This window comes from Protopterus annectens, chromosome 5.part0 (assembly GCF_019279795.1).
Source record: "Protopterus annectens isolate FY-2018-M chromosome 5.part0, PAN1.0, whole genome shotgun sequence".
NCBI classification, from domain to species: domain Eukaryota; kingdom Metazoa; phylum Chordata; order Ceratodontiformes; family Protopteridae; genus Protopterus; species Protopterus annectens.
Window position 1 is genome coordinate 1,489,852,754 of NC_056735.1, and position 25,304 is coordinate 1,489,878,057.

Genomic DNA, 25,304 nt, shown 5'->3' on the forward strand with positions numbered 1-25,304 from the left:
TTGAGACAGTTTATTTTGTTTATCACCAAAAGTGGATAAGGGGTTAGAGTTTTCCCTGAATCAACTTACCCCTTTTATCACACTTTTTGATAACCTCTGCAGCAGAACCACCAACTAAATCTCTGTCCAAAGGAGAATTTAAAATGTCATTTTTCACATCACTTAGGAGGTTCTGCGAACACAGCCAGGCAAATCTCCTCTAAACAGTACCAGTGTCTGTGGCCCTGGAATCAGTTGAGTCACACACACTAAACAATGAGCTATGACTTGTAGAATGGAAGAAACAACATTATTTAAAGCATATTTTCCCCACAAGAAATTGTAGGCAAAACATTCCTCATACTTTTACAATCAGTCAGAATACACTTTAACATACGAGATTGACGATTCAAAATTCTGAAAATCAAAACTGTAGAAGCATACATTTTTTCCCATATGTATTAATAATGTCACCATCATTTTCAGGAATTAAAATGAGTAAAAAGGTTACACAGAAAAAAAATCAGTAAAAGCCAGAAGAAAAATCTAGCAAGGCTAGATTTTCCACTGCATGATTCCTTAAACCACTCATATTAGAGGCAACATGGGACATATGCAAATGACCCTTTAAGGACATCAGGTGTTTCAGCTATATGGAAATTCTGAATATCCATGACTTTTTCCATTTTAAGCCTATTTATGGACAAATTCAGGACAATAAATCCAACCCCACTAGCTGTGGACATACATGTTTCATCCTTCTTATGGCATAGGTTCATAGGATGATACTAGGCTATTGGCCCGGAGGCCCTTATAAGCCTAGCCAAGAATTTCACCCATGTTCCCTCAAAGTCAGCACCTGGTTTCCCCTGTCCAGCAGGGACACAGGTGGGATCCCAGAGGTATATTTTCTGTTTCCTATCCAGTCATCCAGGTTCCTCTTAAAGAGGGCTAGAGAGGTGCTCTGCTTGACATGGAGAGGGAGTCTATTCTACAGACAGGGGAGTCTTTGGGACACAAATCTATCCTGCCAACAAGTTCTATTAATGTCACAGACCAGTTTAAGACCTTGCATGCGGGTTGCACGAGTGGAGTTTGTCTTACGGATATGCAGCAACTCCATCAAGGGTGGGTCTGAAATGGCCTTGTATGCCCGACACAGGTCACCTCTGAGCAGTCTGTATGAGACTGAGTACAGGGCTTTTAGCCTATCTGTATAGGATAGGTGTTTGAAACCCTGGATTTTCCTGGTCAGGGAACTCTGTGGTCTCTCCAACTGCTGCATGTGCTCGCAAGGTATAAGCCAAAGAGGGCATTGTACTCGATAATGGGTCTGATAATAGAGGAGTACAGGGATGTTATGACCTCCTTGTTTCTGGATGAAATATCCTTATATATGAGGTGGGCCATGTAGAAAGCCTTATGTACAATGTTCCTGGATGAAATATCCTTACATATGAGGTGGGCCATGTAGAAAGCCTTCTGTACAATGTAGGAAACGTGGTGATCAAAAGTCAGGTTGCTATCAACCTGGGTGCCCAAGTCCCTCACGACTGATTGCATGCTTGGCATGTTGTCATTAATGTGATAATTAGTGGGGATGGCATTTTCCCCAAAGGGGATAATGATGCATTTCTTGGCATTCAGTTTGAAGCCTTGCTTTTGGCAACAGTCATTAGTTTGGGTAAGGCTCTCTTGGAGGATGTTCACATCACTACGGGATTTAAGACAGCACCCAGCTTGCAGTCATCTGCAAACTTGGTCAGCCACAGACCACTGGTTTTGGCTTGCACTTGAGAAAAATATATCCCAAACAGCAGAGGCCCCAAGACCGATTGTTGTGGTACACCACTCATTACAGGTCTACTACTAGAGGTGGCTACCCCTACTTTGACTGAGTGGGTTCTATCAGTGAACCAGTTAGCTACCCATCTGGTAACATACGGGTTGATGCCTAGCTGGGAGAGTTTATATATTATGCTCGATTGGGGAATAGTGTCAAAGGCTTTGGCTAGGTCAAAGCAGGCAGTGTGCATAGTCTTCCCCTCATCCATGGCTTTGGTGACTGTTTCAAAGAAGTTGACCAAGTTTAACAGACATGACCTCCCTTTGACAAAACCAAACTGTGTGGGGTCAAGTGTTTGGAGGTTGCCAATGTCCTTGTTTATAAGGTACATGATAATGCGTTCCATGGCCTTGCAGATTAGGCTAGTTAGGATGATGGGCCTATAATTGTCTGGGTCAGTGGACATTCCACCTTTGTGTAGAGGGGTGACAGTGACTGTCCTCCATTCAGCTGGGATGAAGCCGGTGATCAGGCTTTGGTTGAATAAGGTGTCTAATGGAGCTGAGAGCTTATGCCTGAGTTCATGTAGGATACATCCAGGGATGTTATCAGGTCCCATGGAGACTGTATTTTTTGCCTTTGAGAGGGTGTGGGATGTCCTGGTTTTCTGATGGGAGGGGGGACAGGGGGATGAAGTTTTCACAGAACCTGTCTGCCAGCAGGTTGGCTATATCTATGGTGTTTGTGTATATAGTGTTATTGACCACCAGTTCAGAGCAGATTTGGGTGTTGCCTTTGAGATTGCAGACATATGTGAAGAAGGCCTTGTGACTGTCCTTGGTGGATGTGGCCAATTTGGACTCAAAGTTAAACTTAGAGGATTTTGCCAGTGACCTTATTTGTTTGTTCAGACAAAGGAGAGAATGCTTTCAACTTGGCACCTTCTTCTTCTTCTTGGCCCTGGACAGCATTTTTTTCTTTTTATTATAGAGCTTGTTTATTGCTGCTATCCACCAGACAGGTTTACTCTTCCTTGAGGAAGATGATTTGGTCCCGTCAGGTATTGCTGAGTCTCTACAGCTATGTAGGTGCTCATATAGTTTTTTGGGTGTAAGCTTGGACATTAGTGCTAGTTCCAACTGAAGGGACAATGGCTGTGAAGTTGTTTATACCTGCTCTGAGGAGATTGTAGTCAGCTTTGGAAAAGTATTTTCGTTTGACCGGGGGGGGGGGGGGGTCAGGGGAGATGGTGACTTCAAAAGTGATCGCTTTATGGTCGGATCTTACCAAGGAGGATGACATTGTAGGAGTGCTACAGTGGCTACTTATGTTGGTTAGGACCAGGTCCAGGATATTTTCACCTCTTGTAGGGGTGTGGACCAGCTGATCCAATGCATTGGCAATGACGAAGTCGAGGAATCTCTGGGCATTCATGTTTGGGCTAGAATAGGTCTTCCACTCTATGGTTGGGTAGTTAAAGTCACCCAGAAGCAGAGTAGAGGGGTGAATCTTGACGGATTCAAGTAAGTCCAGAAAGGTGGAGTAGGCGTCCTGAGTTATGGTTGGGGGTCTGTAGCTAGCTATGATTTGAATAGGTGTTTTGTCAACAGTTAACTGCACTTGGAGTGCATCCCATGTGTCATATTGTTTGACAAACCTGGAGGTGTGTATGTCTTTGATAAATATTGAAACTCTACCTCCTTTGGCTTTGTAGCCCTCCATTTGGGGTCTGAAAGTATGGTAGGATGAATAACCTGGTAAGGCTGGGGTGTTCTCCACAGCTTTGAACCAGGTTTCAGTGACTGCACAAATGTCAGCATCCTCCAGGGCAAGGAATGCTTGCAATGAGTGCAGTTTCATGCTAAGATTCCTAGCGTTTAGTAGCATGACCTTTAAATTTTGTTTATAAGAATCTTTCATTTTGGTAATTTTGTGCTCATGACTTTGCCTAAAAAAGAACTATGGGGGAGGTAAGAGCCTTTGCCAGGAGCCTATAGCCCAGGGGAGACAGATGAAGGCCATCTCTGGCAAACCATTGTGGTCTGTCAACCATGTCCTCCCAGGATGTCAGGTACTGGATCCCCTTGGAATGACACCAGAAACTAAGCCAATTGCTAAAGTCAATTATCTTCTGTTTGTATTGAGGTATCATTCTGGGTGATGGTAAGATGCTATTTAAGGTTAGGGACATACCTGCCTGGGACACACATTCAGCGAGCATCATCAGCACAATAAAAGTGGAATGTTTGGCTAACCTTCAGAAACACAGGGTTGTTGTACCCAGCTGATATCCATAATCATTAGGGTGTCTGCAAAATATCCCAAACAACAAACTAAAACAATGAGTAAAAAGGTCACACAGAAAAAAAATAATCAGTAAAAACCAAATGAAAAATCTAGCAAGGCTAGATTTTCCACTGTGTGATTCCTTAAACCTCTTGTATTAGAGGCAACATGGGATATATGCAAATGATCCTTTAAGGACATCAGGTGTTTCAGCTATATGACAATTCTGAATGTCGATGACTTTTTCCATTTTAAGTCTATTTATGGACAAATTCAGGCCAATAAAGTCAAAGCACACTAGCTGTGGACATGCATGTTTCAGCCTTCTTATGGCATCATCAACACAGCAAAAGTGGAATGTTTGGCTAACCTTTAGAAACAAAGGGTTGTCATACCCAGCTGATATCCATAACCATTAGGGTGTCTGCAAAATATCCAAACCAACAAACTAAAACAACGAGGACATTAAGATTTGCCATTGCAAGTCTTTTTACTTAGCTCAGCTCAGGCTGACTGACAATTTGAGTATGTGGAAGGTGCCCTGTAGCTTTGGAAGCTGGCCGACTGCTACATCCTTGATAGGATATAACCCATACAGCTAAGGCTACTGCAGCAGTGATCAATATGATCAACATCTGTAATTTAGTTAGAGGACTTCCCTAGACTGAAACCAAACCAGAAAATTGTGAATACTACTACCCTAAAAACTACAAACCAAAACATAGTAGTGTTTGTTCACAGAAATGCCAAACTTGCCACCCAGTTTGGCATTTCAGTGAATGACCTCCTTAGACTGACTGAATATACAAGTGAAGGACAGAAGCCTCAGAAACCTGACAAATGCACCAAATTCTTTTCTTTTTTTTTTTTAACTTGAATATTTTCTTGATGTATTTTACTAATCTAAATGAATTTTAAAAATGAATGCAATAGGTTTATAGGTAGGTATTAAGCTATTGGCCCTAGGGCCTATATAAGCCTAGCCAAAAAGGTACCCTGGCTTTCGCCACCCAAGAAAATTATTTTCCTGTGCTCCTGTCGAGCAGAGCCACAGAGGTGATCCCCGGGGTGAATTTCCTATTTCTCATCTAGTCATCAAGATTTTTCTTGAAGAGTGCTAATGAGGAGCTTTGTTTGATATAGATAGGCAGTTTGTTCCAGAGTATGGGAAGTCTCTGGGACAGGAATCTATCCCTCCAGCATGTTCTGTTTATTGTAGTGACAAGGTTTAGGTCCCTAGAGTGTGTAGCTCGGAGGGATTGGGATTTCTTTAATGTAGTATGTCCAACGGCTCTGGGTTTGACATAGCTTTGTATGTTAGGCAGAGATCACCTCTGAATAGGCGATATGCGACAGAGTAAAGCTGGAGTTTTTTGAGAAGGTCTGAGTAGGTCATCTGTTTGAGGCCAGTAATCCTCTTTGTGAGGTATTTCTGCGGCCTTTCCAGTTGTTGTAGATGTCTTGTGAGGTACATACCAAAACGGGCATTGTACTCTACAATGGGTCTAATGAGTGATGAGTAGAGGGGAACAATGACCTCTTTTTTCCTGGATGAGAAACCTATTGTGATGAGGGGTGCCACACAGAAGGAGTTCCTGACTACTGTGGTGATGTGATTATCAAAGGAGAGACTACTGTCCACCTGTGTCCCAAGGTCTCTTATCACACTTTTGGTGTTAAGTAGACTACCACCTATGTGGTAGCTCATGGGTACAGAGTTTTTACCAAAGGGGATGACAATGCAATTTTTGGCACTGAGCTTGAGGCCACGGCTTTGACACCAGGCATCTGTCTCCGTGAGACCCTTTTGTAAGATGTCCACATTGTTAAGAGTTTCAATTATGGCTTCTAGTTTGCAGTCATCTGTGAACTTTGTTAACCAAAGACCTTCTGTGCTAGCCTGTACTTCAAAAAAGTAGATATCAAACAGGAGAGGACACAGGACTGAACCCTGTGGTACTCCACTTGTCACTGGTCTGAAGTCAGATTTGGAGTCTGCATCTTTCACGGAGTGGGTTCTGTCAGTGAGCCAGTTGGCAACCCATCTTGTGACATAGGAATTTATACCTAGTTTAGTGAGTTTATCTATAATTCCAGAGTGGTGTCAAAAGCCTTGGCGAGATCTAGATAGGCTGTGTGAACCACCTTACCCTCGTCTATGGCTTTGGTGATTGCTTCAAATAAGTCTATCAGGTTTAGGAGACATGATCTGCCTTTTACAAACCCGAACTGGGTGGGGTCCAGAGTTTGGAGATTACCGATGTATTTGTGTATATGTCATATTCATAAACTGTTTCCTGGAAATCATGACCAGTTTCCATGGCACATTAATGCCTCTATTATTTCAAACCACTATGCATTTACTTGCTTGACTGCAATATGAAGTGAGTTGTACACAGCTTATATTGCTTGTCCCAATAACCCTTATTTTGTAGGAAAATGTTTTTTGCCTCTTGCTTCCATTAAAATGTGAAACTGATTTCTTACCCACAGCTATGCTTAGGATTTATAAGTCTATCATATGAAGAATCTAGGAATGTGCTTTATTGTCATGAAATTGTATATATTTTTTACTTTATATGGTTATTAAAAGATCCTTTAGCAAGCAGTACCCTTCCCAAACTATGAAGCACATGGTTAGACTTTCCATACAACAACCTTACACAAAACACGGCAAAATCAGTTAATCACAAAATGTGCAGAGGCAATCTTGCAAAGTGGCTCCATAGAGCCAAATATGCTTCTGTTAATAAAAGAAAAATGACAATTAAACTTAAAACATCACACAAGTGTAGGATGAACAATGGATTCTGAGGTCATTGTTGGGTTAGTAGAAAAGAAAACTGGTATTTAAGAAAGTGGACTATGAAATGTTCTAGTGGTGTGCTATACTTGTAGTTCTGCTCTCACTCTGTTCATCTTTGTAACATGGGTCCCCAAATCTCCATTAGTCTGGTGTTACCACTGGTGAATGATGTCTTTTTCGGTGTCTGCCTGCAGTTTCCCTTCTATTTTATGCAAGGAATTGAAAGTATTAGGTGGTACATTTTTACAAACACTCAGGCTCACCAAAAATTCAGTTATTTACTATGCAAAGGGAAAGTATCCACTGATTAAGTAAGCTTTACACAACCAGAGTCACTAAAAGAGACACACAAGAAGACAAATTTCAAAAAATATTTTTAAACGTTTTTATTTTCATGGGCCCTATTTTATTCTAACAGCTGCTGGATTAAAATTGAACCCATAAAACTAGCAGAATCTAAGTTCCTGCCAGTAAGTGGTCAACACAATTTGCATCACAAAGAGTCTTGAGGCAAAACTGGGGCTAGTTCACTAGAACTGGGCCTACTTCCTTCATATCTGATTATCTTGGTCCACTTGGACTCAATAGCTGCAGATTTTCAATACTTTCCCTTTTAGATACTGAAACTTCCATTTTCCAGGTAGTAAGACTATTTGGAATAGGACAGGAAATGTAATGATTTCAACACTGTTTCACTTAGAAAATCATTTTGGACAAAATTATCATATTACTGCATAATATCTTCTATAATTTTCATTTACAAGAATGACAAAACATAACCTTTAATTACATGTTTAAGTTTCCTTTTGTTGTTTTTTTTTTCTTCACTCCTAACGAGGCAAAATGTTACGTTCTCACCTCCAGCAGAGGTTAATAACATCACGGGTACGACACCTGGTAGAACTGGACTGAACTGTGGTGTGAGGAAACCCTAGTGCAAAATCACCCGGTTACTAAAGTCCCATGTGGAGTCACAGATTTTTTTCACCAGGGAGTTTGATTTGCTGGGATTCTGCTCAAGTTTTGTGCCTTTAGTTCTTGACACATGAAGATCACAGTCCAACAAAGCTTTCTGCACCAAGGTAGGTCTGATAAAAACATATTTTATCCCTTTAAGGCACACAAGGGATCAGGAGTATGACAACAATTTTTTTTTCAGTCTTTACTCCTGAGGAAAGTAGGAAATCAGCTACAGTTGAGAATTGCTGCTCAGTGCCTGCTCCTGTGACTCATTCTCTCTCTCTCTCTCTCTCTTGTGCTTCTTGTATGAGATGCAAGACGTACAATTTTTGATTACAGGCTGCATGATGAGTAAGTAGATATAGTCATTCGATGTTTTCGAATGTTTTTCCTAATTTCTTGAAGAGCTGCTGTATCGAGAGCTTGCGATGACAATGTGCAAAACACAGAGAGCACAGATTGGACAGAAACTCTGAATAAAGTATGCCCTTACTTGCTTGTTTAGACTGGAAGTTGCACAACACTCACTGGATACTATCCCTAGAAAGGATGCATGGCCTTGTGAGAGACCTGTTCCAAGTTTGGCCACAATTTACTGACAACACACCAAGAACCTATTAATTATCATGATGCAGTGCCCCACTGAATAGCACTCCACCTTCTACCTTGCCCCCAAACCAGCCACACTTTCATTTTTTTTCCAGTTCTACTTGTAACTGAGTCTGCATATGAATGAGTTGAAATGAAGCAACTTATTAACATACAGTCAGTTTTCATTTCACAGCTAAGTACTTGTGAAAATATGTGCACACCCCCACTTAAACTCCTTACAAGGAGAATGAACAAGAGACTGTTGATTTAATTGTGATTACACTACGTTGAAAATACCTTCTGTTCAATGCAAAAGGTGTGGAGACAAAAAGAATGACCCATTGCACAGACTGCAGTGCAACTGTATCATATTTCATTTTTTTTTTGTTCTTGACATATTTAAAAAAATGTAAGCACAACACAGTCAGAAAAGTGGCCACATCAGTAGCTGTCTTTGGCAAGAAGTTATCAGCTTGTCCCTTCATGTCACCTCTTCCCCATTTCACTCTGTCTCATGAAGTGGATATTGTTTGCACTGTCTGATAATTCTGGATACTGCTCCACCGAGATTACAAAATAACCATCATAGCCTTGCACACGTCCTGTGCTTAGCAGCTGTTGCTTTTCCCCTTCTGTCCATGACCGACTTCCCTCCTCCCCCTCCCGGAGTCTCTGCTGCTCCCTCAGCCAGGCCTGAGCGATTGCTCTCTGTCTGGCAAGCTCCAGAACACGTACCTTTTCTTCATCCACAGTTGTACCATAACGGGTGTTCAAACAAAGTGCTCCATATTGAAGTTGAATGTCTGTGTACCGTCTAGTCCTTCCACTCAAAATTGTGTTGATTTGGGACACAGTCACATTGACTCCATTTTCCAGGGTTCTCCGCCCCCCTGTAAGGCCCAATATTGATAGATCACCATCAGGAGGCCCAAGTTTGACAAAGTAATGTGTGTCCTCACCATTGATTGTGAAGTGCAAGTTCTCTAAATAATATGCATTGTTTAAAATGGTAGCAATCCTCCGTCCATCCTCGTTGGCTGTGCTGATAATGTCAGTAGAGACACGCCTATCTCGAACAGCAAACTTGACACCTTTACCAAAGATTGAGCCTCCAGCTGCAAATCTGTACTGCTTCTTTGGCTGCTGACATCCTGCACTGCTGGAACCATAAACTTGACCAAACCGCTCTAGGGTAATGAATGCTTTCAACTGCTTCTGTACTTCACACTGGACTCCTAAAATAGACTGAAAATTAAAAAGACAAATGTTAAGATACTGGATCTGAGAACACAATGAAGGAAGTAAACAAATTTAGTGGTTTACTACTAAAACAACAAACACAAAAATGTTACAGTCACACGTATGACATGAAGTGTGCAATCAGTGATCTACACCATGTGCTTATTATTTAATGAACTGCATAAGTAAAAAGAAGAGGTATTAAATAGTCATATCAGAGATGCAACAAAACACTGCTGTAAAATTAAAGTCCTTGTAAATAGCAGATACCTTCTAAATACAAATAAGAAATATAGCTTTATGTTTAAAATTTTAAATACAGAAGTCAGTCAGTTGTGGTTACTGTAAACATATTCATATCTATTGTGTGATCTCTTCAAGTTTTTTAAATAATCAGAAGGTTTACTTTCAGATTTCTATCACTTTCTACATGTAAGTTATTTCATTTGCTTAAACAAATGATGACAGACACTGAGTAGCTTTACAGTATAGGAAAATAACACTACATATCTGAAACTATCGATATATCAGTGTGTATATCTACATGCCTACACATTTCTCTCGCTCTCTCTCCCTGTCTCCCTGTTGTAGTCAAAATAATGACAAGAAAAATTGATTCCCACACTACTAAAATACAAAAAATTGTTTGGGGGGGTAACTCTGCAACTACCACACCTCCTGCTACTTATATATAACAACTCCGAGATTGCACATCAGTACAGGTAAAGGAAAATCCCGCTAACCTGCAATATTCTTTGACTGCACATACCAGAAAAAATGTTAAAAGTACCCTCCAGTACCTACAAAACTACAACCTCCAGAAGACATACTCCCATTACCCAAAACCGCTTTCAAATACTAGTACCCTGTTACAAAAAAAAAAATACTTAAAAATAAATAAATAAAAATAAAACCACAGTCGAGGAAATGGGATTTTCATTTTAGCACGCCATTTTATTCAACTAAACCCACTTCAACAGAGTATTGTGACACCATCTACATACATAAGTTCATAGGTGAATACTAGACTAACTGTCCTGAAGGGCCATTTTAAACCTAAAAACACAAAAAAAAAAAACAGAGCCATAGAGAGCTGCAAGAAAAGCTTTACTGGCGTTCTGGTACCTTGGCTTAATGCCTTCAATGGAATAATTTTCAACACACCATGCAGCCATTTTAAAATAAACATCGATTAGCAATCAATTAATTGAATAATTAAACATATTTAAAGTGCTAGTATACTTCCACAAGTACAAAAGATACTATTTAAAGTATTATTTAAATACTTTTATTTTACTTTTATAATAAATGTTTAAAGCTTTAAATTGTCCATAACAGCCATTACAAAACATTGATGTTTGTATTTATGCATACTATACTACATTCACATTTATATCTAAATTCATACCCCTGAGTTTTAAAGTCCTATAATTATATTAATTGTCCATAATACCTAATAGCTACTATGGACAATTTAAAGTACTTTAAATAGCATCTTTTGTATTTTTTTTTTTTACTTGTGGAAGTATACTAGCACTTTAAAGAACTTCAGAGATGTTTAATTATTCAATTAATTGATTGTTAATTGATGTTTATTTAAAATGGCTGCATGGTGTGTTGAAAATTATTCCACTGAAGGCATTAAACCAAGGTATCAGAACACCGGTAAAGCTTTTCTTGCAGTTCTGTGTGGCTCTGATTTTTTGCATTCACTATTTTTATGTTTAGATATGCCATTTTAAATCTAGCCAATAACCCAAGGTGTCTATGAGGTAAGTGCCTTAACCATTGTGCCACTCACACATGCACACACCCACATACACACGTATACATATATAGCTATAGTTATATGTCATTTGTGAATATCAGCAGGATACAACTGCTTGTGTTGCCACTATATTAGAACTGCATGTTGTCTGTACATCAAGTTTTTATTTTTATTTTTATTTTACATTTGTTGACCGGGATAGTCCGACTGGATGCATGTCCATTTTCAGCGGAGGCCCAGAGAGAAAAGCTCCAAGGGTAAGCAGATACAGCATTACATAATACCAGCATTACATATTACAAACAGACTATTTACAGAGATTACATAAGTAAGCAAGTTAAACAAGTTCCACAGGTTACAGTTAATCCTGAGCACAAGTCAGGATTAAATTAAATTACACAGTAAACTGGTTAACAGATTTTTACACATTCTAGAGAGAGTTAGCCAGGCTTGATACATTGACATAGCCAGTTAAGTGACAAATGTTGTTTGAGTCTAGTTTTAAATTGACCTAAGGTGGAAAGTAAGGTAATATCAGCTGGAAGAGTGTTCCAGGATCTACTTACAGAGTTTGCAAAGAGAGAATCACCAGCTGTGTTATTAATTTTGCTAGTTTGAATTAGTAGTTTGTTAGAGGATCAAAGCGGTCTAGGATTGTTATAGGGGGTGATAATATTTTTAAGTGCAGGAGTATTGTCCGGATTATAGAGGATTTTATAGGCCATAATCAGTTGGTTATACTAGATTAGGCTGTGTAGTTCAAGCCAACCAAGCTGATTTAGATTGATGCAATGATGTGTCCTAAAAGGCAGCCCAGTGGCAAACCTGGCAATGTGGTTGTAGCAAATTGAAAGTTTGTTAAGAACAGTCTTGTTCAAATTCGAGAGTAGAGGGGATGCATACAGAAGGGTTGAAAGAAGGTGAGAGCGAGCTATGGCAATTGTAGCTGGAGGGGTTAGGAAGGCTTTTATTCTGTAAAGTGACCCTAGTTTTTTATTGATGGTTTTGATAGTTTGGTTAACATGTAGGTCAAATTTCAGATTATTGTCTATGATGACACCTAATAGTTTTGTAGATGGGTCAGGGGAGATTATTGTGCCATCATTTGATTTTATGGTAAAGGTGAAAGCGGTAGACCTACGTGTTGGTGAAAATAACAGCGTTTTAGTTTTTTTGGGATTTAGGATCAGACGATGTTCAGAAAGCCAGTTTTCTATTGTATTAAAGGTGGTCTGGGTAGCTGACCATAACTCTACTGGAGATGTGGCTGAGCAAATCAGAGTAGAGTCATCAGCATATTGGATACAGCTGACTTTTGGGATGACAGTATAAAGGTCGTTAATGAAGATGGAGAACAGCAAGGGCCCTAGTATAGAGCCTTGTGGTACTCTGAGGGTGTTAGGTAGAAGGTTAGAGAGTTTGTTTTGCCAGAGGACAGCCTGTTGTCGACCATTCAGGTAGGATTGAAACCATTGGAGGGCTCCAGTATCTAGACAGAATGTTTGCAGGGTGTGGATTAAAAGTTGGTGATCGACCATATCGAATGCCTTGGAAAGATCCAAAAAGAGGGCTGAGGATATATAATTATTGTTGCAATTATGGTTTATGGTGTTAGTAAAGGCTAGGAGGGCAGAAGTAGTGCTGTGATGAGTACGGAAGCCATGCTGAGTGTCTGCCATAAGGCGATTTTGGATTAGGTGGTGCATGAGTTGTCTATGAATACATTTTTCCATAATCTTTGCAAGTGGAGAGAGTATAGCTATTGGCCTATAACTGGAGAATTCAGTAGAGCTGCCTCCTTTGTGAAGTGGGATTACATAGGATATTTTCCAGATGGTGGGAATTTTAGCTTCTACTATGGTTCGACTGATTAGTATTGAGACAGGGTAAGCAATAGCATCAGCTGATTTTTGTAGGTACTCGGCAGGGAGTTGATCAGCAGAAAGTGTAGTGGGTTTTAATTTTTTGATCAAGGTACGGATAGGTGAAGTGGCGACTGGTTGGAAGCTGAAAGCAAGTAGGTTTCTAGGGGTGCTACTTTCAGGACCAGGGGAGCTAGGAGGTAGTTGGCTAGCTAGGGCTTGAATTGTCTCAGTAAAGAATTGGTTAAAACTATCAGAAACATCTTCAAGGGTTTTATCAATAGTAGTAGCAGGGATTGGGGTTGAAGTTTGTCCAGGATGTAGTAGATTATTTAAACCTGCCCAAAACTTCTGAGGGTTATTTTGATTTACTGTCTGTAAATTACAGTAGTATTGTTTTTTGTCTTGTAAAATTGATTTTTTGGTTTTGTTCCTGGATTGCCTGTATTTAATGTGATCTTGAGGGTCTTTAGAAGAACGCCATAAAGCCCATGCTTTGTTTCTAAGGGTAATTTTGAGTTTAGACTCTATAGAAAGCCATGGTGCAGTTTTGTCTTGGTTCTCTTTGAGCGAACAGGTGCATGCAAATCAAGGATCTCAAGGAATTTGTTGTTAAAGTATGCTACTGCTTCCTCTAAGGGGAGGTGTTTTAGAATAGACCAATTACAGGAGTTTAGTTCTTGTTGGAATTTGGCAGGGTCAACGTTTTTATTGTTTCTAACCTTTCTGAGTAAGGGTTGTTGGGAATTAATGATTTTGTGCTTAATTACATATGTGAGAAGGTGATCACTTAGGCCATTAAGGAGGGTACCAGAGGTGTACAGTTGGGGGTGACTGTTTATGAGTACCCAGTCAAGTATACTTTCTTTTTGGTTGGGTTTACCTATCCTGGTAGGGGTGGATATGATTTGTGTAAATGCATGCAGGTTAATATGGGTGGTTGGAGATTCTAAGGAACAGGTGCCCCAGTCTATGTTAAAGTCTCCAAGTAGTAGGGTTTCTTGGGGGTAGTAACATGATAACCAGTGCAGGATATCTTCAAATGTAGATATATTGCTGGTACAGAAGTATGTGTGTAAAGTACTAAGCTTGAGGATGTGTCCATAGTGTACCCTACTGGGAAAGAACAGAAATGTATATAAACTACTGTACATGTGTAAATGTATATGTTTTAGCAATGGGAAATAGAGCATACAGGGTTAACTTGCAAAACTTCAAGAAAATAGTTGAAATTAAATTGTTTTATAATTGTGCTATAAAAGTTAGTTTCAATGCATCAAGGAGACATGAAGTCTAGAATTAGGGAGCCTTCTGCATTGTATTGTAAGTGTTTTATTCTTTTATGTCTTCTAGCAGCTGCCAACATCTGAAGGCTATGTATTTTCACAGGGAGATGCTAGGTGTTGCATCAGTGAGGGTTGTTTGTGAGCCTGGGAACTGAAGTCAGGTGACAAAAAGTGATGTCATGCTGCAAGTATCCCAGCAGCAATATTTGAGAGAGGGCATTTTGCATTTGTCTTTAACCTGACAACATCCACTCACCACCTCTGCACTTGCCTTGCTGTAAGTTAACTAGGGTACAGTAATTTCTCTTAGATTCCATTAGGAATATAGTAAAGTATAGCTTAGATGTTTTCTTTATTTATTTTAGACTGTCCTGCAATGCTGTTTTAAATATTTCCTGTGATTTTGAACTCTGAAGTCACTGTGAATACATATTTAGTATTATCTTGTTCTTTTATTATTTATTGTTAAATATATTTAAAAATTTCAATTGTGGCTGGTCTGTTTAGAGATATTTAAGCTCTTAGAGTACTTGCATATCTATTTGGTGATACTGTGCAGGCCACTCCTATAGCCTGGCTTTTGATCAGACTACCATTTGGATTAATAGTAACATTACACAGTAAGACTAGACACTCTTTGCTAAGGGCCTTAAAGCAGATGATGAGTAGTGACTGGTGGCAGTGGAAACTACCTGATAGTCTGGGCAGATGGAAGCATAGCTAGTAAACCTGTGACAACCTTTCCTAGGTGTGTGTGTGTATATAAATCAAACCTCAAAGTGTGTGTGCGTGTGTGTGTGTGTGTGTGTGTGTGTGTGTGTGTGTGTGTGTGTGTGTGTGTGTGTGTGCACTACTTGGGCATGGACATAAAGCACTGGTTGGACAGAGAGGGTGCTGGAGGTCTTGGTATGGCCACTCAGCTGAGATCTCATCCCTATAGTTATGCCAGTAAGGAATCTTACTGGAGATCTGGAGAAACAGGGAGAAACCAGTCACATAGAAACAAGCAAGCCTCTGAGTAGACAAGGGAACCAACTGGAGTGAATCAGTAATAATAAAATAAAAACAAAAGTGGTTCCACACGGCAGGAAATTATTGCAGAAGAAATTTATTGCAAAGAGTAAGTGCTTTCACGAATAACATTCACTTCTTCAGACTGAAAACAGCCTGAAGAAGCGAATGTTATTCACAAAAGCGCTTACTCTTTGCAATAAATTTCTTCTGCAATAATTTCCTGCTATTTGGAACCACTTTTGTTTTTATTTTATTATTACAGAAACCAGTCACAGACTGACTGTGGTCTCTGGTGTGCTCTTAAGGGAAATTACACCTTACTGTGTGTGTACTTGTCATCCTCCCAGTGTGTACATCCCCCCACTATTGCCGGTGGTGAGGATAGAGGCTCCTTGATTACTGGGCCAGTGCTGGGGTGTCACAAAATATATAGCTAAATACACACAAATACACACAAATACACACAAATACACACACACACACACACACACACACACACACACACACACACACACACACACACACACACACACACACACACACACACACACACACACACACACACACACAATCTGCTGACAGCATAAATCAAAACAGAATATCAGAGATGAGCTATTCAAGACTTTGGCAAGCTCTACATCAACATACTGCTTCTTTCATTACACCAACAGCTCAATGAAGTAACAAGGACTTTATTTCCAGTGTGAAAGAGGTGCAGAAAATTAGGAAACAAGTTCCTGTGCCTTACTCTTCACTTTTGCCAGTGATGAAGAGCAGTCTGTGAGCTGTGTGGTCGTGGAGCTTGTACATTTAAGTGGGGGTTCCATCCAGTTGAATGTTCAACAGGTTTATATCAGCAGGTTGAAGTTTCAACCAGTTGCGACTTGAGAAAATGTAGTGCAGCCATTTTTCTGTGGGCATAATGGAGCCCCCACATCCTACGTATATAATATGGTGGGATTCCTCCTTGCTATGTACTGTTGCTGCATTTCAGGGTAAGGATAAAGTACACTCTCCTTGTGACTGCTAATATCTGTCTTAGGGGAATGAATGGATGCAACACTGATGGAGGGAGCTTAATGATCAGCAGGCAAAGAAGGAAAAAAGGATACAGAAAAAAATAGTAATTTGTCAACATGCAACAGTAATTCCTGGAAAACAGGCTTCTTTCTCCCTTTCCTCCCACCACTCTATAGTTTGACTTTTCATTGGGGGAGATACGCCTTTAATTTATTTTTTCTGTGTATACAATTAAGGGTGCAACAATAAATAAATTAAAACATGTATGTCTTAACTTTCTGGTGGGAGTAATTCTTTAATGTGCTAAGTTTAGTTTTGAGCTTTGAGTAAATTATTATATTTATTAAGTAACTTCAAGCATTTAAAAGTAACAAACACTGCAGACTTATTATGTACCATCAGCATTTGTTAGTGTTACTATTAGTGTGTGTGTGTGTTTGTGTGTGTGCATGCATGTGTGTTTGTGTGTGCACGTGTGTATGTCTTTCTCTCTCCCTCTCTCTGTAAACCTACATCTGCAGTAGAATGTGGATTTTGATAAGTTGTTAATTAATAGCAGTTATTTCTGTATTATTGAATTTATACTGCAAGAGCTTAACATTACTTGGTACAACATTGTGAATGCCTGCATTTTTTTTGTACATGTATGATATGGACATTACCATATTGCTGTAGCTGGGTTCTGATGCAACTATACAGTTTTAAGCTTCTAAACCATGAGTCATATCTTTAGGTTTAGTTGTAGAAAGGTTCAGTATCACAATGATATACAAGCAGGTCACCCATTCTGCACATTTTTCTTGGGTGTTCTTTTCTTAATCAGGTTTAATTAATGTGTTGTGGCTAAGTTGTTCCACTTTAAAGGACAATGTCTTCAAGTCCTATCAATATGTTTTGTTGTTCAAGTTGCAGTCCGTTGTTGCAGTGTCACCATTGCGAGTTTAATTTTGTTAATTTAGTAACCAGCTCAGTAAACAAATTCTTCATTGTTAAAGCTTTTTTTTTATTCCATTTATATTAAATGGAACTGAAGTTTTGTTTCTCAGTTTGTATGCAGAATCCTTATCATTTACTGTGCATGTGAACTGCCAAAGTGATTTACTAGTTATTTCCTGCCTGAATTTACTACCAATTTATCCACGTCTTAAGCCATTTATCTGTTTGCTCCTCCCTACATAATCTAAAGGAAAAAGCAACTGAATGAGCCCGATGCTTCAAGTTTCAGGCAGGATACAGACACCTGACTGTGGAAAGCATCCACTGTACTGAGGTCTGGGCATCCATCATGATGGCATTTCTCATTTATACTGCGATGGTTTCAGGGTGTAAAAGGTACACACATCAGCATTCAGGCACACATCATTTCTACAGCATGCATTACAAATGTTTACCATCTTCAGTGAATACTCTATGCAGCAGCAGTTATCAATGACAATGAAAAGATAAATGTGATCACAAACAGATGTTTTTTACGTGCTTGTGTGTGCCTTGACCTCTTAAGTATAAAGTGTTTGCTGCTAATGTTTTTGCAGTTTCACAAATACTTACTATTCATTGGTATACAAAACAAGTGAAATATTCCTCTGCAGACCCTTCCCTGCAACAACATGGGCAAATGTAAATGTGGGGACAATTCAAAGACGCTAGTTAACCGATCTACATGTATTGGAAAAGGTGGAGGGAAATTGAAGAATGAGACCCCCCCCCCCCCCCGGGTGAACAGGTAAGCTCCACTTAATGATTGTGCAGCCCAGGACCGAGCAGTGGAACTGTGAAGCAGAAAGCTTGACCACTGAGTCCACACTCTGCCCATTAGGACTCAGCAGCATCCAAGTGCAAATCATCTATAACTAATGGATATCACCTGTATGTGTGGTAATATGGCTAGTAGTAGACAATGGACAGATTATCAGTGCTGCTGATTCATGTAATTTGCTTAGTACTACTAAGGTTTTAATAGAAGTTTTATTCAAAAATAAGTTCTTGTCAGTCGATTACCCACCACTCAGTGCTTATGCTTCAGAAATCATTACTTAAGACTCCACTTCATCAAGCTCAATATCAGTTTGCATCCTACCAGTTGTATGGCATTCATGGGTTCACAGATGGTCATGTTATACACCTGTAGGGCTACCAGCACAGGAAAAACAAGTGACTTTATAGTTAGTAAATCTCAATGTTTACTCTTCATGACACAAGGGTATCCTGCTTTGTACTGGGCACATTCAGTGTTGTTGCTTATCAGGTCCAACAAAAAAATGTGAGAACAAACTAGTATGTATATGTTGGCACCCTTGCCTATGAACACAAGTATCCCTGTCCTGATCTGCTAGCTAAGGACTATCTAGTGCACCATTCTTGCCTCCCTGGCTCCTGCTGATATGCTTGGGGTGTGCAGACGTCTGGACTTTGTGTGTTTTACTTATCCATGTGTTTACTGGGTAGTTTAACCGATCCAAGCTGAACTCTTCTCAGATATGACCGAGACATCAGGCATTATTAATAGCCCTGCTATGACTGTTTCAGTTGCACTCATGAAATCTGTAACATTTTATATGCATTAATATAACATGCCCTGTAGCACCTCTTAAATAGTGGTTTGTATTGCAAATAGAACCAGAGTTATAATAATTTAAGTGGCTTAAGAAAATAATATACTAAGTGATTTTGGTGGGTTTGAAACCTCCTTTTCAGTGCTCATGTCAAGCATCACTTCCTGGGAAGTACTACCATGTGTAAGAGAGTACTGAAAAAGTGCGTGCACACTGTTCTGAAGCAGATTTTAAAGACTCTGGGTCTGTCTTCTGTGTTTCAAACACAGTCTACATGGGTTGTTAACAGTTTTTAAACATACTTCAGAATGTAATTTTTAATTCTGTTTCCTAAACATGAAACACGTTTTCAGAAGTGTTTGGTAGTCAAAGTGCACCGCATCACATATCAAAGAAAAGAAGGAAGACCTCAATTACCTGAAAGCCATTACAATAAAAAGCACTGAATTCTGCATCTATCTGATTGTATTGAAGAGGTTAAAAAGAAAAAAAATTAAAAAGGTCAGCAGAAGTCATTTGGTGCTCAGTAAAGGTGACCTTATTAAACAAACAATGCACTGATGGCTTTTCCATCAGGGAAAAAATTGCTGCACAACAGAGTATTGGATTTTAAATGCCATTCAGACATACACAATGATGGCCAGCCTCAACTTGACACAATATCAGGTTTGCAGCTCTCTAGTGACCTCAAAACTACTTAGGTGAACACCATGGTAGACAGCCAAAATTAAACACCGTGCTTACTTAGCAGTAAGAAGGAAAATAGCCATGGCAAAAAAAAGTGGTGCATGACGTCCCTATCTGACTGACTGCTGTAACGCTACAGGAACAGACACACTAGGAAGTAAAGCTAGTCACACGTTACTAATAAAGAAAATGCTCTCTTCACTGGTGCAGGATGTAAACATGACAAAATTAATCCACATCGATTTACTTTCAAAATAGAATAACTGGTTTTCAAATGGCACTGCAGGTGCTGGTTTGAAGGGAGACAAAATGGAATACTCTTACACAATTAAGTTTCTACTGGAGTGCTGCATTACTGAAACATTATTTCAAAGCATTTTATGGTCCTTTGTTTTTTGTGTGTGTGTGTGTGTGTGTGTGTGTGAGTGTGTGTGTCGCTATGTGCACTGTGTACATCTATGCCTCTGTGAATGCATGTGTCTGCATGTGTGTCTGTTTGCCTGTTTCTGAGCATCTATCCTGTAAAAGTCCAGTAACATACTCATATCTGCCACAAACCTTTCCTTGAACTTGCCGGTTGACCTCCACTCCATCCACTATGGATCACATTTCTGGCCAGTTTCTAGCCACGTAAGAATTCTTGATGCAGTGCCTAACTTGGTTTGATGCCCCCTAGCTCTAAAGCATTTGCACAAAACTGCAAGACTGATTTTAAAGTACCTCAGCCTGCAGAAGTCCTTTCTATCCTGCAGAAACATGACTGCAGACGTGATGTAAGAACTTTAAATGAAAGCTATGTCTGCTGTTCATGGAAGGAAAGATCCCCCTAGCACGCTCACACCACTCTTGTCCACATTTTAACTCCCCAGCATATTAACCAATAGGATTAGATGATGTGCTGTGCTGGCTTACAATACATTAAATTACGTTAATTTTTTATAGAATACCAGACTTTATGCACATCAAATATACATGAGTATGCACAAAATACACACACCTACTGTGTCTCTATATGTACAAGTGTGTGTGTACATACAGCTGTGTGTGTGTGTGTGTGTGTGTGTGTGTGTGTGTGTGTGTGTGTATATATATATATATATATATATATATAAGTGGTAGGTGCTGACATACATATCTATAGGCATACACACACACACACACACACACACACACACACACACACACACACACATTGTGTGTCTTTATCTGGACAAGTGTGAGTTTGTATGTGTGTACATACGTGTGTGCGTGTGTATTTGTATATATCTATATATATATATATATATATATATATATATATATATATATACACATAAAGATATATATATATATATATATATATATATATATATATATATATATATATATATATATAGATGGGTGTGTGCCTACTGCTGCATATCTATAGACACACACACAAAATAAAGTTATCTTACACATTATAATGCCTAAAATATGTGTAACACTACACCTCTTCCTTCTGTCCTGTAAACAGTCCGACTGTCTCTTCCATGCCCCATATGTTGTACACCTTGAACTTTCTGAAGCTTCATTTCCCATGCAGATAAACTCTTTTAATCTAGATCAGAATTTCAGATGAATTTGAAGTAGGGAGCTGATCTGTTGAGGACAGCTACATCATACAGGACCAGTGCTCTGGAACTGTGCTATGCTAGTCATCCCTGGTGTTACCCAGTAAAAGTACACAGACATGTGCACTCATGTTGATATGCTATGAAAATTCACATATTATGGTACCATTGCGTGGTTCTACACTATGCAGCAAGGCCTTGTGTATGAAAAGGCAAATGTGAATGAAAACATAGGCATACATCATAACCATTAGGACAGGAACACAGTATCTTCACACATCTTACACAGCTTGGTGCCAGAATGCTAGGCACGTTTCCTTAGAGAAAGATACACTGTCCTTCTCATTCCTCACTGTGCTTTAACAGCACAGATCACATTCCACATGCAACCACTGATTTACCTAGAACATAACATTTCGTATTCCATGGTACTAATCCCTCTCTCACAAAAAAAAAAAAAGCAAAGTTCAAAGAACTAGTACAGCCTCAATTTGCAGCAGACTCGGCCACTAAATTTATACAATTCAATACATACTGGCTATCTGTAGCAATGAATCACAGGTTATGCTGATCATTATGTCTTTTTGTGACCGCGCCGCCATATAATTATGATCTTTGGATTACATTACATGCTGGGTCATAAGACGGGAAAACAGCATGAAAATGTGATATCCTTATCTTTTTTGAAGAGATTAGGTTAATAGGAAGGTAACTGCTGCTGGCAGGTGGCTCAGGGGATTAAAGACTTGTTAACAAGCTTTTCTAGTGGTCCACTAGCACAGGGTTTGGTTCCCTCTGCCTCCACTGCCTAACTGCGTGACTCTGAGCAGGTCCCTTAAGCAGACACTGCTTCCTAGCTGAGTCTGACAAAGGTCCATGGAGATGTATGCTCTGTCCTGGTTAACAAACATAAATAAAATGAAATAAAGGAAAAACACTAGCTTACCAGAGAGTAGGTAAACATCCATGCCATCCAGCTCACCTGGCAAAGAGAGGAAATTTAAGAATAGAGACTAGAATAACAGAGCATGTTTGCCAATAACAGTATCACACCTGATCATGGTGAGAAGGAGTAGGGACCAGTAGAGACTAGAATACCAGAGCATGTTTGCCAATAATAGGATCACACCTGATCCTGGTGAGAAGGAGCGGGGACCAGTAGACAGCCAAAGTGTGACAATGAATATTCTGTTACCAACCATACAGATGGGATGACTTGAAGGCACCAACCATTTATTGGAACAAAATAAATTATTAAAAATAAAAAATGCACCATTATTTTTAAATTAAAATGTTATCTGTTATAAAGTAAAGTTAGAATGAAATATTGCAAAACAAGCTTAAATTAAAAGACGTACTAAAACTAAGACTGATTCAGAAAACAAGTTTTTAAGGTGACAGATCTTCCACACTGAAAAAAAAAAAAAAGAATCATAAAGCTTGGGTGTGAGGGACTGCAGGAAAACCTACACAGTATTTTGACACATGTGAACACAATGTGCTTTTCTCTTCAGATATACTGATGAATATGATAGAAAACATCACTACCAAGCTAATAAACAAGGGTGCATCCAGGCATACTCTTTTTACTCTAATGAATATACTTTTCTGCGTATCACTTAAAAACTTTCTGAGGCCATATTATGCTGACAACTGTCTAAACTGATGCCTGCAATAAAAGGTACACATCTAGTTTTTATCGAGGTCTGCTAATCTAAAAACAATATTTAATACTACAGGGAACAGCTGAAAATCCTGCAGACATTTCTGTGCTTTGGGGGCAATATTTTGAGAGATATGCCCTTTTATACAATGCAAAATGGTTGGGTGGACTATCAGTACGAGCTTATGAGTACAAAACAGAATTTTCTGGCTTCACCTCTAGTACTAAAGCTTGAGTGTAGAGGAATGGCACAAAATCCTATAACGTCTTTAGGCTTTTCCTGGTTATGGGTCGCCACAGTGGAACTCTGGTCTGCTAATAATTGGCAGTGGGTTTTTACGGTGCCAAGTTGCCAGCCCAACGCCTGACCTTCAAAGAAGGCACACCCATTCACCAACGCACCTATCTGCATGTCTTTCAAACATCACTCGACCGCGGGGAGAACTTGCAGACTCCACACAGAAGGTGCTCCAGCCGAGAATCAAACGGGAGAACCTCTTGCTGTGAGGTGACAGCACTAATCACTGCACCACCGTGGCCTCAATGGCACAAAATCCTATAAAGTACTTATTGGACAAAGTGTGTTTTTTCCTCCAAAAATACAGATGAATATGACAGAAAACACCACTAGCCAATCAGTCATAAGCAGCAATTCACATGGTACATGTAACCAGTTTTTCCAACAGCTAAGCAGTACAGAAAACATAGCTCTAATGCCCATTCCTTTCAGACAGAGTGAACCCTACAGCTATACTTGACTAGCAGTCATCAGACAAAGGCAACGAAATAGGTGAAAACATACTGGGTGACTAAATGCAGTTACAGCTGTCTTACATCACAGCTTCAGTGCAGCACAAGTTAATAAAAAAAGAAAGTTAAATTAAGCATATTACAAAGTGTCAAGCAAACAGAACAGGATGCAATCTCTGGTTTACAAAAAGGAAAAAAATGAAAATATATTTATTTAGTAATTAATAACATGCTGCAAGGCATTGTTTAAAGAGGCAAGGATAAAACTACTGAGGCACAAATACCACATGTCAAAATAGATGAAATGACACTAGCTCCACAACCTGAAAATATAAAACAACCTGATAATATAAAATAAAAAGGTAACAGTATCACAGCAACCATTTCAGTCGAAACACAACCGACTTAACCAATATATGTCACTTTATTACAATTGATTAAGTTCTTTCCTCCAAATGAAATGTGGACTTCATCAGAATCACAGCACAAATAAAAGAGAGGGACTTGTATATAAAATCTAAACTTGATTAAGGCTAATTAAAACAATTAAGTCAATTAAAAATCCAACACATAATATTTAAAGGGACTTTACTCTAAAATGCAACCATATATCTAAAAACTTAAATGATACAGAGTAAAAATATGAAAGTGTAAAAATATATGAATACATAAAAACAGATAAAATCTTAACAATTCATATTGCCATAGACCTTAAATGTAAAATAAGCCTAAGGGAAATATCATTAATACCTGGGAAATGTGAAGCTTTCTAATTTCCTTCTTTTTCAAAAGGGTCTTGTCATCCCCCCCAGGGTTATAGGTGATTTGTTCTAAGATGGCAAAATGAAATGTTGTACAATTAGGGCTATTCAAAAGATGTTTAGAAAGGGCATTATTAGCGTTCTGCCTACCTATCTGGTATAAATGTTTATATATTCTATTTCTGAGGGCTCTACCTGTCTTTATTTATTTATTGGCATTTGTTTATTAGGAAAGGCCACTGGCCCATTCTAGCCCATTTTCAGTGGAGGCCTGGGGAGAAAAGGTCCAATGTAACTAAAAATACATAGAATTACAAAAAACGTTTATAAAAATATATAGAATTACAGAAAAGTTCATAAAATTACATAGAATGACATATGGCTTGAATAAAACAAAGTATCAATAGAAAAGTTAGATATAGTCATAGTGAAGAAGCGCAATAAAACTTGAACATAGTGCACAGCATGATATAGTGATTTCAGAATTAAACAGTTATATGCAGAAGAAAAAAAGTATAACATTTGAGGCATTACTTAGATCAGGCAATAGAAAAATGTGAATGTAAGTTAATGAGAAAGGGATATAGGTATGAGTTTATAATAGCATGGGGGTAGAGAAGGCAGAAGGGAAATAGGTAAAGGAGAAAAAAAAGGGGGGAGATATGCGGGGAAAAAATTAAAGGACAATAAAAGATAAGAGAG

The 25,304-nt window shown here is 39.0% G+C and overlaps 1 protein-coding gene across 11 annotated transcripts in view; it reads right to left on the reverse strand.

Moving 5' to 3' along the window:
- Nucleotides 1–7,228: 7,228 nt before the first annotated feature.
- Nucleotides 7,229–25,304, reverse strand: part of TENM4 (teneurin transmembrane protein 4) — a 4,497,462-nt gene continuing 4,479,386 nt past the window's right edge. For all 11 annotated transcript variants that reach the window (XM_044071318.1, XM_044071319.1, XM_044071323.1 and 8 more), the window contains one exon: nt 7,229–9,653. In XM_044071318.1, coding sequence (XP_043927253.1) covers nt 8,895–9,653 — 759 coding nt within the window. In that variant the 3' untranslated portion in view covers nt 7,229–8,894. The remainder of the gene's footprint in view (nt 9,654–25,304) is intronic.